This window comes from Choloepus didactylus, chromosome 17 (genome assembly GCF_015220235.1).
Source record: "Choloepus didactylus isolate mChoDid1 chromosome 17, mChoDid1.pri, whole genome shotgun sequence".
NCBI lineage: Eukaryota > Metazoa > Chordata > Mammalia > Pilosa > Megalonychidae > Choloepus > Choloepus didactylus.
Genome location: NC_051323.1, coordinates 74,746,098 through 74,761,359, shown reverse-complemented (window position 1 = coordinate 74,761,359; position 15,262 = coordinate 74,746,098). Strand labels below are relative to the sequence as shown.

Genomic DNA, 15,262 nt, shown 5'->3' with positions numbered 1-15,262 from the left:
TAACTCCAGCCTTTGCTTGTGGAATAAATTGATCGCTCTGACGGGGCAGTTCGGCCAGGGTGAGCCCAGGTCCCTGGACGTTTGGGAGAGGAAAGAGGGAGTGTCCTGGGTTCCCAGGCGCCCTGGGGCCCCCCTCCCACTGCCATCCCCACCCCGTTCTGGCACGCACAGAGCCCCTCCTCCTGCCGCCCGGGTTTGGGGCCTGCCGATGGACTTGGCGTCCTTCACGTGGAGTCCCTGCCTTAGGCTGAGCCCGTTTCCACCCTGCTGCGCAGGCCCCGGAAGCGCCCTCCGCCATCCCCGGCCACGTGCCCTGCGATTTTCCCTCAACACAGCACTTTGTGACTTTGACGTAAACTTCAAACACGGTTCCCTTCCTGTCTTCACGTCAAGGAAACAGGTCGAGTTTCAGAGAAACCCGCTGCCAAGGGCACGGCAGGTCTTCCGGCCGAGTCCCTGCACGGCCTGGCCTCGGCGCTCCTCGGGCACGTCCTGGTGAGGGGCCTGCTGCCCCGTCCTGCCCACCGCCAGCCCAGGGTCTCGGGGGCGCCTGGCAGAGGTGAACAAACTCACCCCCGAGTTGAAACCCTCTTCACCTCGACTGCGTGTGTGGGGCTGGTGAGCAGGCAGAGGGCCCTCGGGCTGGGGCTCAGGCTGCGGAGAAACCCACACTGGTTTCTTCATCCAGAGCCGGCTGTCTCAGTGTGGGGAACCAGAGGCGCCCCAGGTGGCCTGTTTCCCGCGACATCCATCTGCACATCTCCCAGGTAAGCCAGCCCGGGTGGCCGCCGCCTCCAGGGGCAGCGGGAGAGGACGGAGCGTCAGCCGGGGGTCGGGAGGCCGCCGGGGAGGGCCGGACGGGCTGCAGGCCTGGTGGCCGGTGCCAGTGGGAGACGAGAGCAGGCGCTGCCCGTGGCCTCCGGAGGGGAGCAGCTCCCGCTCTGAGGGTCAGCTGGGCGCCAGCCTGGAGGGGACACAGAGGTGCCTGCTCGGTCGCTGGACCCCTGCTGCACCCCATCAGGGCTGCCTCCCTGGCTCCAAGCAGAAAAACCTCCAGAGAAAGCAGTGTGCACCCTGGCCTCCAGGCCTTGTGAATTCCAGGGTAACTCAGCAGGGCCGTGAGTGTGAAAACAAGATGCCGATGCTTTCCGTGAGGGGCTGGGCGGGTGCTCGATGAATAGATGAGCCCAGGCCAGAGGTGCACCCAGGGAGGAGACGGAGCCCAGTGCTCAAGTCCCGCACAACTGCTGTGCATCCTCGGCACGTTGCTAGTCCTCTCTGAGCCTCGGTAAATGCAGGTGCACATATCGGCACCTCCTAGGTGTGCAGCTCTTGCGGGGTGAGTCTGGGAGAAGAACTCGTGGCAGGAAACTTGGTGGCACGAGATGGACTTCGTCACCCTCTTCCCGGCCAGGGCAGCGCACAGGGTCCCAAGTGCTTAACACAGCTCGTTTGAGAGATTAGGGCCGGGGACCCCAGGATGGACTGTCCTTGGGCGTTACGTGCGAGGGCTCTTCCGCCACAGCCGGAGCTGCTGCTCCCCTTCCTCGCCTTCTTCCTGCCTCCTGCGTGGGGCCCTGGGGGCAGCTCTGAGGCGGCCGCACTCCCGCCCCTTCCCGGCCCGGGGCCCTCCCCGTCTCCAGGCCACAGTGACCGGAGTGGCTCCTCCCTGAGGTCACACGGCCTCAGAGCCGGCGGCACAGGCTGGAGGGTGCGCGCTGTGCTGTCCGTCCGCAGACGTGTCGTGAGCGCCGAGCGGATGCGGCGCCAGCCCGGGCCCCAAGCCCAGCCGGCCGGGCCTCGGCAGTTGAAGGCGGCTCAAAGGGTAGTGACCCCGGGGCCAGCCCGGGTCTGTGGCAGCCCCCAGGGACCCGCTCAGAGCCACGGACTCTGCTCTCCCAAAGCCTCATCCTTTCCCTAGAGGAGACAGCTGGGCCAGAGAGACCCGGGTTCAAGTCCTGACTGGGCCACTTCTGAGCACAGCATTGACCTCTCTGAGCCTCAGTTTCCTTTGCTGAGGAACAGGATAACAGTTCCCAGTCAAAGGAGGTAGGTTAAACGGCTTAGCACGGTCCCCGACAACAGAAGCTGCTGCCCTTTGACAAGTACCGGGAGGAGGCAGGGGCTGCGCTAGGGAAAACGGAGCCGTGCACCCTGGCTTGGGGAATTCGGGCAGCCGGAGACCAAGCACACACACAGTGGTCACATGTGGCCAGCGCGGCTGTGACGGGAGCCCAGAAGGGTCCCCAGCTCAGCCCAGGGTGGGGATGGAGTGGGCACTGCCCTGGCGGAGGGGCCCCTGCACAAAGGCTCCTCCGGATCATCCACTGCTCCCCGCCCCTGGTGCCCTCCAGCATCCATGGTGGAAACCTTCACCCAGGCGCCCTCAGCCCCTGCCAGGCTGCCCGGTCCCCAGGACACTCAGGCCCGCTCCTGCAGGCCGCACACCTTCCCAGATGTCCACAGCCTCGGCACCCCCAGCCCAGGGCAGAGCTGGTCCTTAGGTCACCACCCCAGCGACAACCACTCAGCAAGCCCGGGACTGTGCTTTGTGTACTAACTAACTGATTCAGTAAGCATGTGTGGGCACCTAGTGCATGCCTTGCTGGTGTAGGCAGGGGAACAAGAGAAAGTCCCCACCCTCACTGAGCTTACATCCCAGCAGGGACAAGACAGGCATCAACAAACCAGGAGGCAAAGAAAAACAAAGCTGTGTTGAGAATAGAGAGAGAGAGTGGGGGCTTCTTTAGGGGGAGAAGTCAGGGAGGTCTTCCTGGAGGAGGTGACATTAAGCAGAGGCCTGAATGAAGCGAGGGAGAGTACGGGGAAGCGTGTCCAGGCAGGGAGGACAGCCATGCAAAGACCCTGAGGTTGGCCCAGGTCACTCGAATGAGTCACATAAGGGGGTCCCCTTGGCTGGAGGGGAGGGGAGGGGGCCGGGCAGGGGGCCTTGGGCTGCCTTGAGGACCGGGGCTCTCGTCCTGAGGGAGGGGGACACAGCAGGACGAGGCAGGGCAGACCCCGGGCTCAGTGCTGGGAGCTGTTTCTCACGGGATCCCCACGACCACCCGGTGTGGGACGCCCCTGCTGGCTGTGACGCCCAGGCGAGGTCTGGCGAGCGTCACCCACTGCCCGAGGTTCACTCCGCCACTATGGTGTGGGCCCACGACTCGAAGCCGACCTCCTGGTGCCAGGAGCCTCTGAAGTGTTCACCACTGTCCCTAGCATGGGACCCGTAAGTGCCAACTCCTGTCACTGTTAAAGTGAGACTCGGTCCCCCGAGGCCGCTGTAACAGCGTCCACACTGGGTGGCTGAAAACGGCAGGAAGTCCTGCTCCAGTCCTGGGCGCGCGAGGGCCGCAGCTCAGGCGTCGGCTGGGCCTGCTCCCGGGCCCGGTGGATGGGACGCCCTCCTGGCCCCTCCAGCCCGTGGGGTTTGCCCCGCAGTGCCCGTTACTCGACTCGTGGACGCAGCACCCCTCACTGCCTCCGCCAGCTCACACCTTCCTCTTCCTCCATGTCCAAATCCCCCGACAGCGAGCGGTCGCCCTGGGCCGGGGCCACGCTCGCCCAATTCGGCCTCATCCTAGCGTGTCACATCTTCAAAGATGCCACCTCCAAATAAGGCCACATCCTTGAGACCAGGCTGATGGCTTGAACATGCCTGTTTGGGGGCCACGGTGCGGCCACAGCAGTAACCAAGACGGCCTCTGCCTGGCTGACAACAGTCTGTGCTGCCTCCGTTATCGCTGGCATGGCCCGGGGCTGAGGACCAGGAAACTGACTCCAGGGGGGATTGGGGTCTTGGGCAGAGGGCTGGGGGCTCCGTCCGAGAGCCAGCAGCTGGGGTAGGAACAAGGGGGCAGGTCAGTGAGGGAGGCGGGGGCCCCACCCCAGCATGTGGCTGAAGGCACAGGCTTGCCCCCGTCTCCCCCCAGGTCCGGTGGGCTCGGCACATTCCCCCCGCAGTGCCTCAGTCTCCCCTTCGGGCCTCATGACAGGCATGTGACTGGGGTTTCGATGCTCAGAGTCTTTTTTATGGAGCAGCAGACCTCGAAGGCCCTGCCAAGTAGGGTAGGGACCGGGTGACGCTCCCTGGGGCCTTCCCAGCAGCTCCCTCAGAGCCCTCGCTACACCGTGCACCGTGACACTTCCCACCGCTTCCGAAGCTGTTTGACCACTTGATGCTTTTTTCCTGTGAAACGTTTTGTGGGTATCAGGCCCCTCTGGGACAGACGTAAGGGAACACTGCTGATTCCCAGGCAGTCTCCTGGGCCCGGCCTGACAGGCTGCTGTCCCTCAGCTGCAGACTCAGGAAGGCCAGGCTGGGACGTCTGCGCTGGGAGCTGGACGGGGTCACTGGCAGCCTCGGGGTACGTGTGTCTCCTGGGAAGGCCACAGGGTCTGCTGGGACACAGCTCAGCTCAGAGGCACCTGCCCCAGCCCCGAGGCTGCGGAGGGACCAGCTGCCCTGAGCGCACCCCACATGGCCTGGGTCTGCCCGGCTTCCTGAGCCCCTGGCCTGTCACCTTCTGCCCTCTTCGGTGACCCCCGCTGGCCTCCCCAGCATCTCTGGCTGCAGCCATGGGACCCCAGAACTGGGTCACCCTGAGCCTCGTCTCCCGATTTTCCTAACGAGGTCAGTCCAGTGCACAGGGAGGTAGCAGACGCAGGGCCCCAGGCCGGCAGGCCAGGCAGGCGGTGGTTACTATTACTGCTGTCGACGTTATTGGCAGGGAGGCAGGGAAGCTGGGGACAAAGCTGAGAGCGTACGGGGGAATGCGCTGCCTCAAGGACTCCTTGGCCTCGGGTCCGAGGTGCCCAGTCATAGCTTGTGGCCCTTGGCCGGCCCCGAGGACCAGCTCTCCCCCACCCCACCCTGACTCCTACCCTCACCCACCCCCGGGTGGGTGCACCTGCAGCCACCGCGGGGAGGAGCTTCTCAAACTGTGCTGCCGGCAGTTTCCTGCCACAGCTTCCTGCCCCCAAGACCAGCGTGGCCATCCCCAGCCCTCCCACCATCCAAGACAGGCTCTTGCCCCTGGCCTTGGCCTGTGCCTGATGCTCTATGGGGCTGCGGGGAGATGAGTCTATGAGGCAGGGCTGGGTTTGGGGAGATGGAGAGGACTAGGGGGAGCACTCAGTGGATGGCACCACACGGCTCACAGGTGGGAAGTGAATTTGAAGGAGGGTGAGCAGCTCAGCCCGGCTGGAGCAGAAGACTGAGGCGTTTAGATTCAGGGAGGTAGGCAGGAGGGAGCTACAGGAGGTTCTTGAGCAAGGGAGGCCTGGGGGAAGAATTGCCTAGAAGCAACCTGCAGAGCCCAGACCTCAGCTCGTGTAGGAAACTGCTGAGGGGTTTGGCCAACCGCAGGCCCAGCATGCGTGAGATCTGGATCTCCGGTTGTGTTAATAGAAACGGCTCCCCGGAGATCAAAGGAGGTGTTACAGCCCAAACCCACCCCCGGAGAGAGGTCTGAGCTCAGGAGGAGAGGGGGCCTGGCAGCAGGTGCAGTCGCAGGCAGGGCGCCCGAGAAAGGGGACAAGGGCTTGGGGAAGGGGACAGAGAGCAGATCTCAGAGAGGGAGGAGGAAGTGAGAACGCTGTGGGGCTCCAGCGGGAAAGGGGTCGCTGCTGTCAGTCGCTCAGGGGCCCTGGTCGCGAGGAGGACGCAAACCGCTTGCCTGGTGACATCCGCACCCTGTGCCAGCTGGAGAGCAGATGGGAGGCTGGAGGAGAGGGCAGGCGCAGAGGCAGCCCCTATCCTGTTTCGGTTACTACCAGGGCCTTGTGAGTCTCCACCTCCCGCCTCCTTTTCTCTCCTTCATTAGGAAAAAAAAATTTATAATTTACATACAATAAAAGTCACCCATTTTAGTGAAAAATTCTGTGATATTTGACAAGCACAGACAGCCGAGAAACAACCACCTCGATAGAGACACAGACTTTTCCTTACATTGGCCCCTCCCTGGCAGCCAGGGCGCGCCCATCACCACAGGCGTGCAGAGAGCTGCGCACGTCGGGGTCTGCTGCTTCCCCTCCCGGGCCGCGGTGACTCACCCGGGGCCGCGCGCACCGCCCTCCGCCTTCCCGCCAGGGCCTCTGCTCACCCGCCGGCAACATCTGGGTTGTTTCCGACCAGGGGCGATTAGGAACGGGGGTGCTGTAGACCCCGTGTGGGTGTGTGTGGAACACGAGCGCTCATTTCTCTGATACCTACGCGCCCTCCCGACTCTAGATACCTCTGCAGACACCTCATGGGAGGGGACACGCAGCCCCCTCTGCATTAACCGTAACCACTGGGACCCCCAGTCTCAGCGTCAGAGCGAGCTGGTCAGAAGGCACATCCGGGCCCCCCTCCAGCTGCCCTGAGCCACCTCGCGGGAATCCCCCTCCCGATCTTCCTCTCCGCCCGGCAGCCATCCCGCGTGTCCCGGGACAGGGGGAGTGGTGCCTTTCCTCAGTCACTGGAGCTCTCGTTGCACCCTCTGCTTCCCTTTGTACAATGAAGAGGCACCCAAGGGGCCTTCCCTGACCTAGGGTGCCTGGGTGGCTTAGCTGGGCCCTGCCATGGTATGGAAACAACTGGTAGCTGTCGTGGGGAGACTTTTTTTCCAATACTGCAAGAATTTTCAAACATATAGAAAATGGAAATAACTGTACACCCATCCACCCACCCCCTAGACTCTACAGGAACGTTTTGCTATATTTGCTTTATCTTATGTGTATTTAAATGTCCAACTATCCACTCACCCCTGGCTCTATCCACCCATCAAACCTCATTGTTTTCTGGACACCTTTCAGAGCAAGTCACACCCCTCACCCCTGAACGCTTCTGCATGCAGGCCTTTAACTGGGGTTCAGTATGGTGTGGTTCTTTTTGAGGGGGAGGGATAAATTTTACAAATGATGAAATGAAAAAATCTCAAGTGTGCATACTCTGAGTTTTGGAACCCAATCTCTTTCAAAACATAGGACATTGCCACTACCCAGAAAGTTGAGGGTAAGTAATTTTAACTTACCCACCTTACCAGATGCCTATCTATCTTTCCAAATATTCATAATTCTCTCTCCCCAAGCAGAATCATATTTTTTACTGTTCTCTTACCAGTAGGTTTTGGACATGTTCAGTCACACACCTCCTTTTTAAAGGCTATAAAGAAGCTCATGTTGGAGTTAAACTCTGGTTTATTTAGCCAAACCCCTACTGATGGATATTGGAGTTAGCGTTTGCCTTTTAGAAACCTGCTGGTGAAGACAGAGAGGCGGGGGATTTGCGGTGCTCAGGATGAGGGGTTTCTAAGGCTGACGGGAGAGTCAGTGGAAAGGGCCAGGAAGGCTGACGGAGCCGGGGCTTTTGAGGAGCAAAGCCTGTTCCAGCCTCAGGGCCTCGCACCTGCTGTTCCCTCTGCCTGACATGCCGCTCCCGGCTTTTCTCCTCCTCCAGGCCTCAGCTCAAATGCCGCCTCCTCCGAGAAGGCCCGCTCCCGGCCACCGTGGCCTGCCCTCGCTCAGCACTCTCTGCTTTACGCACCTCACCTCAGTCTGTAGTTGCTATCCGGGGTCTCTTTCCTCGTTTCCCGCACCCCCGCGCCCCCGCACCCTCCTTAGAGTGTTCTCTTCAGGAGAGCAGGGACCACGTCCTCCATATTCACTCCCAGCCCCCGGCCGGAAACACAGCAAGAAGTCAGCGTGTGTTTGTGAAATGTGCTGGTGCGCGGGGGCCGGCGGGGCGTCTGAAAAGTCAGAGACCCGAGCGCAGCGGCCTGGGGCCCTCTGGCGTCGCCGGGAGCAGCAGCAGGCTCAGGCCCTGCACCCCGGTGCGCGCCCGCGAGGCCCCGGTCAGGGGAGCCGAGCCCCGACGGACCCCCACTCCCCTCGGAACCCGCAGGTCCCGCGAGACGCAAGGACGGCCCCGCGCAGGCGAGGCGGCGATGCCGGACCCCGCGGCGCACCTGCCCTTCTTCTACGGCAGCATCTCGCGTGCCGAGGCCGAGGAGCACCTGAAGCTGGCGGGCATGGCCGACGGGCTCTTCCTGCTGCGCCAGTGCCTGCGCTCGCTGGGCGGCTACGTGCTCTCGCTGGTGCACGACGTGCGCTTCCACCACTTCCCCGTCGAGCGCCAGCTCAACGGCACCTACGCCATCGCGGGCGGCAAGGCGCACTGCGGCCCCGCCGAGCTCTGCGAGTTCTACTCGCGCGACCCCGACGGGCTGCCCTGCGCCCTGCGCAAGCCCTGCAACCGGCCGGCGGGCTTCGAGCCCCAGTCCGGCGTCTTCGACTGCCTGCGCGACGCCATGGTGCGCGACTACGTGCGCCAGACCTGGAAGCTGGAGGTGACGCGGCGGGACCAGGGGGTGCTGGGGAAGAGTGGGCGCCTTCGGGTTGCGAGGCCGGGGTTCCAAGGGCGCGTGGGGGTGGAGTGGGGGGGAGTTCTATCACGGTCCGAGCGACTGGGTGGTGCGTGACTGTGCCAGGGGCGAGGGTGGAGGTGCCGCGGGGCCGGGAAGCGGAGCGGCTGGGCGTGGGTAGGACGCCGTGGGGCGGAGGTGTCTCCCAGGACGGCCTGCTCTGCGCCTCCGCGCGCGGCTCCCTGCGTCCCCTTGGGAGCTGGGGATGCTCTTGGGGACACCGGCGATTGGGAGGGCCCAGGACGTGGAAGGGGGTTCCTGGGGTCGCGCCAGCACCTCCTCACCCTTCCCTAGGGCGAGGCGCTGGAGCAGGCCATCATCAGCCAGGCGCCCCAGGTGGAGAAGCTCATCGCCACCACGGCCCACGAGCGCATGCCCTGGTTCCACAGCAGCCTGACGCGCGAGGAGGCCGAGCGCAAACTCTACTCGGGCTCGCAGAGCGACGGCAAGTTCCTGTATGTCGGGGGCTTGGGGCGCCGGGTTTGGGGGAGGTGAGGGTGGCAGCTTGGGGGCTGGGGCGTTGCTGAGGGAGCTGGGTGGGCCGTGTGGGACGTGTCTATGAGCAGGTCCCTGTGGGTGCTCGCGTTTGCAGATGGTCGGTGGAGTCATGAGGGATTTGTAGGTGGAAAAGGGACGGCAGGTGGGGAAAGCCTCCCGAGTTGATGGACCCTGGGCATGCAGCCCGGCTGCCCTCCGCCTCAGTTTCCTCCTGGAACGTGGACTCATCCATTCGGCAGATATTTACTGAGTGCCCACTGGGTGTCCAGCCCAGGAAACAGGCAGGGAACAGAATGGACACAAATGCCATCCTCCTGATAGACAAAAAGATGAATAAATAAAATACACAGTATGTCAGATAGTGGGAATGTGTGTGCGCAGTGGTGGTGAGCGGGCTGGTGATTTCCGCTTAGGTGGCCGGAGGAGGGCTCCCTGAGAAGGGACTTTTGAGTAGAGAACCCAAGGCTGTGAGCAATGAGCTGCGCGGCTCTCTGGTGGAAGAGTGTTTGTTGCAGAGGGAACAGCAGTGCCGTGAGCAGGAAGCAGGCATTTCCTTGGCGAGGAGGGTAGGCAGGGGGGTGACAGGTGGCCAGGTGAGGGGTTGTTTCCCTGTGTGGGGTGGGGCCCTGGGAGGGCGCTGAAGCCATTCCCTCCAACTGCTACCTCGAGTGTTTGTTACTTTGGATCATACGAATTAGTCTGTGTAAAGCAATCGTCTAGGGCCTGGCATCTGCTAAATGTGCGCGGCTCCTGGCCCTGCTCCGCTCGACTGAATCTGGGCGTCCGTGTGCGTGTCTGAGCCACAGCAAAGCCCCTGGGGCTTTGTGAATTTTGAGTTTGTTGTTGTAAAAGAATCTCTCTAAAGATCTTTTTAAAACCCTGCTGGGTGTTTGAAAGCCCTGCTGAGCTGCCCAGGACATGGGCTCTTTTCTGTAGCAGATGTTACCCAGATGTCAGTTGAAGTCACTCAGGCCTCACAGTATAGAAAAACTTGGTGCCCGCTTCTCTCCCATGACCTTGGGGAAACCCGGTGCCTCCTCAAGCCGTCTGAGTTCCCGGGGAGCTCTCCTCCCAGTTGCTTCATGGTTGCTTCTGAGCTCCTGCCTGGCTCAACCGTTGCTCTCACCCTCCTCCCCTAGGGACTAGCCCATTTGGGGGGAACCACCCCATTTTCCTTGATCCCCTGCATATGGGGTCTGTGCACAGGTCCACGGGTCAGCGTCTGCATGTTTCCCTCAAGGCACAAGCCCCCACGCCGAGGTTCCGCTGGCAGCTGATAAGGTGGTTTTTTCACAGCACCTCCCGGCTTTAGACTCTGGATTGCAGTGAAGTTTCTGAGGCTTTTGAGGGAATCCTGAAGGCCTGTTCCAGAGAAGTGCAGCTGCACATGTGGCTTTTGGACACCTTAAGATGGGACTGTTTGCTCTCAGGGGTGAACTTTACTTTGCGTTTCTGCAGAGACCGAGTGACTCAAGATGACACACAGGTGTTCCTTCCTCACGACCCTGTGAGCCAGCCGAGCGGCTCCTCCGCTGCTGGGGGCTGGGCCGGACTGCGTGGGGGTAGCTGGGGTGTCGGGATGGCTTGGCTGCAGGGCTGTCGCCGTCCAGTGGGCTAGCCTGGTCTGGTCAACGTGGCAGTGGTGGCGACGTTCTGAAGAACAGCTGGCGAGGGCGTGTTTCCACATGCAATGCCACTGTTCTGGTTTGCTAGAGCTGCCTTTATGCAAAATACCAGAAATGGATTGTCCTTTATGAAGGGGTTTATTAGGTTACAAATTTAAAGTCCTAAAGCCATAAACATGTCCAAACTAAGGCATCAGCAAGAGGATACCTTTGCCGAAAAATGGCCGCTGGTGTCTGGAGCTCCTCTGTCAGCTGGGAAGGCACGTGGCTGGCGTCTGCTGGTCCTTTGCTCCCAGGTTGTGTTTCAAAATGGCTTTCTCCAAAATGTCTCTGGGTCTCTTTTAGCTTCTCCAGGGCAAACTCTGGGCTTCATCTCTTAGCTTTGCATCTCCAAAATCTTTCTGTCTGTATCTCCAAGCATCTGGGTCTGTGTCAGCTCTGAACTCTCTCTCTCTCTCCCTGAGTTCTTTTAAGGACTCCAGTAAACTAATCAAGACCCACCCTGAATGAGTGGGGCCGTATCTCCATGGAAACAATCTAATCAAAAGGTCCCACTCACGATAGGTCTGCTCCCACAGGATTGGATTAAAGAACATGGCTTTTTCTGGGGTACATAATAGATTCAAACCAGCACAGCTGTCAAAGTCTGGTTGGCCAAAGCAAGTCACATGGCCATTCTGTGTTTTGTGGGAGACCACCCAAGGGAGAGGAATCAGGGTGGCTGTGTTTGCGAACCGTCTGTCCTAGGATTGGAATTAGGAGTCACAATGCAGGTGTGTGGTCTGGGCGAGAGATGTCACCTTTCTGCGTCAGTTTCCTCATCTGCAAATGGGGATCTCCCCAGTGAGGAAGCTGTGAGCATCAAATGGCAAACAGAATGAATTTTGAACCGATGCCTTAATAAATGGTTCTTCTTCTTCACCTGCTCCTTCTCCTCCTTCTTGATACAAGTTGAAACCTTAGCCCGTATCTCTAACTTAAGTGGAAGTTTGAACTGCAGGGACAAAGAACTGCCACCACCTAGTGGTTTTTGGTGAGCAAAGTAGAACTTGTGGCCCTGAAATATATATGATGACCATACTGATGTCTTTACCTGTGTGATTATCATCCAGGAATTAGCAACTGCTCTTTTATGTATTCACATGTCTCTTTTCAGAGAGAATGTGTCAGTTAGCCTTTGCTGTGTAACAAACAGCCCTCAAATGTGGCTTAAAACAACTTGATTCTGTGTGTTGGCATTTGTGCTGAGTTCAGCTGTGTGGTTCTCCCCATTTTGCTTGAGTTCCCTGTCACGTCTGCAGTCAGCCGGCTGGTTGAGGCCTGGTATTTGGCGGATGGGAGTGCCTTCGTTCCCCTACCTGTGGCTGCTGCCCAGGCTATGTGCCCTCATTCCCACAGTGATGGCATTGCCAGGCAAAGCAGGAGAGGGCAGATCAGCCCCAGGGCTCATCCGCCTTTCAAGCCTCTGCCTTTGTCCTGTTTGGCAATGTTGTATCAGCTAAACCAAGCCATGTGGCTGAGCCCAGTGTCAGGAGGTAGAGAAATAGATGCCACCTGCTGACTGGAAGAGCTGCCAAATCTCACGGCTGTTTCTTTCAATGCACCACATGCTAACTTAATGATTTGACCCTTAAGAAGTGTTCCCGCATCTCAAAAGAAAAGAACTATTAACTGGGAACTCCAGGGCAGCCCACTGCTCTTGCTTGCACTTCATTGCTCCCCCTTCAAACCCCATGCTGGTTTCCTTCCTCTCCACGGTTCCCCTGGATTGTCGTGGGCTAGCCTAGGAACTGAATCACCTCTCAGTGCCTGATCTCTGGGGAACGTGCTCTCCAGGAATGGATGCTGCGGCCCCAGCTGCCCTCCATCCCTCACTCAGGCCCTGCCGTGGTGATTTAGGGCCACTTCTCTGTTCCTGTGGCCCAAGGAAGGGCCCGGTTGCAAGGTGGACTCACCTCCGTCCTTCCCCACTGCCTCCCTACCCTTCAAACAGTGTCTGGTGCATGGTTGACACTCATCAATACTTGCTGAGCCTGAGAGTTTATACCACTGCGGGAGCCACTCACGTGAGGCTGGTGTAGGGGTGGGCAGGTGCGTGTGTGTGCGTGTGCATGTGTGTGTGTGCACTGGGAAATGGCGGGGCAGGTGTGTGCATGTGTGTGTGCATGAGTGTGTGCGTGCACTGGGGAATGGTGAGGGTGGGCAGGTGTGTGTGTGTGTGTGCGTGCATGTGTGTGTGCGTGCACTGAGGAATGGTGAGGGGTGGGCAGGTGTGTGTGCATGTGTGTGCGTGCACTGGGGAATGGTGGGGGCAGGTGTGTGTGTGTGTGCGTGCATGTGTGTGTGCATGCACTGGAGAATGGTGGGGGTGGGCAGGTGTGTGTGTGTGTAAGAAGGGAGCCGACTCCGTCTCTGTGTTCCTGCAAAAGAAACTTTATTCTACTCATTCCTACAGGTTTTTATAGCATACAAGGTAGTCTCCTGTGTAACTGTTTTCAGGTTTTTCAGGGAGGGTGCATTTTTTCTAAAGCCGTAAGGTGTGATTGCATGTCTTTGATCTCAAGGGACAATCTCTTAGGGGCTGGACAGGAGACAGGAACGCGGAAGGAGCCCTGCGTCTTTATCCTTTATCCTTATCTAAATCCTTTATCCTTATCTAAATTGCCTGCCTTCAGGCACACAAAGCTTTGGCCTTTTCCCAGCCTGGTGCCGGCCTTCAGGCTCCCAATGCTCAGGAGCGGCCTCCCTGCATAACCTATCAAGCCAGGGAAACTTCCGTGTCTCCACATCTCCCCTGTTTTTATTATGATCACATTTGGTGTAATGACATAAAGCTCATTCACAGGGACATCATGGGGGTTCTGGGAACGGGTGCCATGTCTTCTTAGGCTGGTCCATCCGCACCGGAGTTAGCTTCTGGAGGGATCTTCTCTGTGCGTTTGTTATAGTGCAGCATCGTTGGTCCTCTGGACGGTGGGCTCCAGGGTTCCATTGGGCTGTTTTGTGACAGATAACTCTTTTAAAAATAACTGAAATTATAATTAGCAGTATTACATTGTTTGATGTTATGTACATCGGTAACCAAAAGCAGGTTAGAAGTTTTTAATTTTTATAACATTGTTTAAACATTTCTTCTGCCATTTATAACATATTACATGAATTTAATCATTTTTAGTACTTCATTTTTTTCAAGGTGAACAAACAAATTTTTTTAACTGTTGGGAATAGAGAGATATCTTTTTAGGGCTTGACCTTGAGAAAGCAAAATATTAAAAGTTATTAGGTTTGAAACAGTATATGTATATATATTTTTTATTTTGTTAAAGTTAAGGAAAAGACTTAGCTCTTTTAAAAGTGAGAAGACAATATTTTTAAGCAACCAAGGATATGATAAATTTAACATATGTTGAGTGCAAGAAGTAATTTTGATAAAAGAGACTTTTTGCATCCTACACTGATTACTCAGAAAAACACTTCTACAACCTTTTATCAAGAAATAACACCTCAATAATTTAAGGAAACTTTTTTCTTAATAAAAACAGCAGGAGACCATAACGTGAGGAGCTTGCAGTACGGTGAGGAATGTTTTATATTTTGTGAATTATTAGGCACATATCCACAACATTGAATATTAATTACTGCTTTGGGTGGTGGTTAAAATATTTAATGCTATTTTGTTTTATAAAACCACCTTTTTCTTTAAGTTCTAAGGTTCTATTGTTAAGCAGTGTTATTACTAGTTTTTATCATTTTTTAAGTTTGACCACAGAAATAATTGTTTCACAAACTTTTTACAGCTTTCTGTACCTATCTTTCAACCTTGTCTACAGAAATAAATTTTCCGCTCTACAAACCCTCTGCAACTTTCTGTATCCATCCAGGCTTTATCCCACATTCCTATCCATCCAGGCTTTATCCAACAATTTTAAACAATCAGTCATTTAGGATAAAGCTACTTTCCTTTTCCTCTTAATTAGAAAAACATTTTTATACCTTCTATACAACGTGCTATTACCACCAAAATCAAACTTGTTAGAATGATGCTAAATATTTAAAATAAAACATTCTTAATAGAGAGAGGGAGTTGAAGTCCTCATTATCAGATTCCTTAGTAGAGATATTATTTTATGACACTGGTTTTTCACACAAATGCAAACTGTGCAAACTGCACAAAATTTAAAAGGAGAACTACAAATCTGGGGTTACAGTTAGTAGGGCTAAAACCCACTGACTTTGCATGCATGACCCTCGAATCAACTTAATTAGCTTTACTACACAATAGACTAATTGAAACAAAAGAAAGCAAAGTGAACACAATAAACAAAAAAGTACACACTTACCCAGCACAGGGAAAGTCTGAATTGCAAAGCTGCCGTAACTCAGATGCATTTGGTGCTTGTCTGTGGTGGCTTTCACCTGGACTTCCCAGTCCCAGTGCTCTAGGAAAAATTTCTGGGCAGCTGGTTAAGCATAATGGGGCAAACAAGATCGATGGCTAATGCCGCCTTGTGAAGACAGCGTTGCAAAATTAGTGCGGCACCTCTAGGGAGGGAAGGCGGCGGTGGTGGTGATAAAGAAGGAACGGGAGGGAGCGAGGCTGTAGTCGTTTCCCCGCCGCCTTTATCGGCTGGCGGTATGGGGGCCGAGGGCTTGGGAGGCGGAAGGCATTTATCGGACAGAGCAGTTGTCTCTCTCTTAGGTACATTAGTTTCTGAAGCCTCAGTTTCA

At 56.9% G+C, this 15,262-nt stretch overlaps 1 protein-coding gene across 2 annotated transcripts in view; it reads left to right on the top strand.

The window, feature by feature from the left end:
• Positions 1-371: 371 nt before the first annotated feature.
• The window catches only part of LOC119512283 (tyrosine-protein kinase ZAP-70), a 30,787-nt gene continuing 15,896 nt past the window's right edge, over positions 372-15,262 (top strand). Inside the window, exons 1-4 of one of the 2 annotated variants that reach the window (XM_037806865.1) lie at positions 374-559; positions 689-767; positions 7,892-8,336; positions 8,706-8,866. In XM_037806865.1, the coding sequence (XP_037662793.1) occupies positions 7,935-8,336; positions 8,706-8,866 (563 nt within the window). In that variant the 5' untranslated portion in view covers positions 374-559; positions 689-767; positions 7,892-7,934. Of the gene's footprint in view, positions 768-7,891; positions 8,337-8,705; positions 8,867-15,262 lie in introns of both variants that reach the window. The other variant, XM_037806866.1, reaches the window with a different exon arrangement.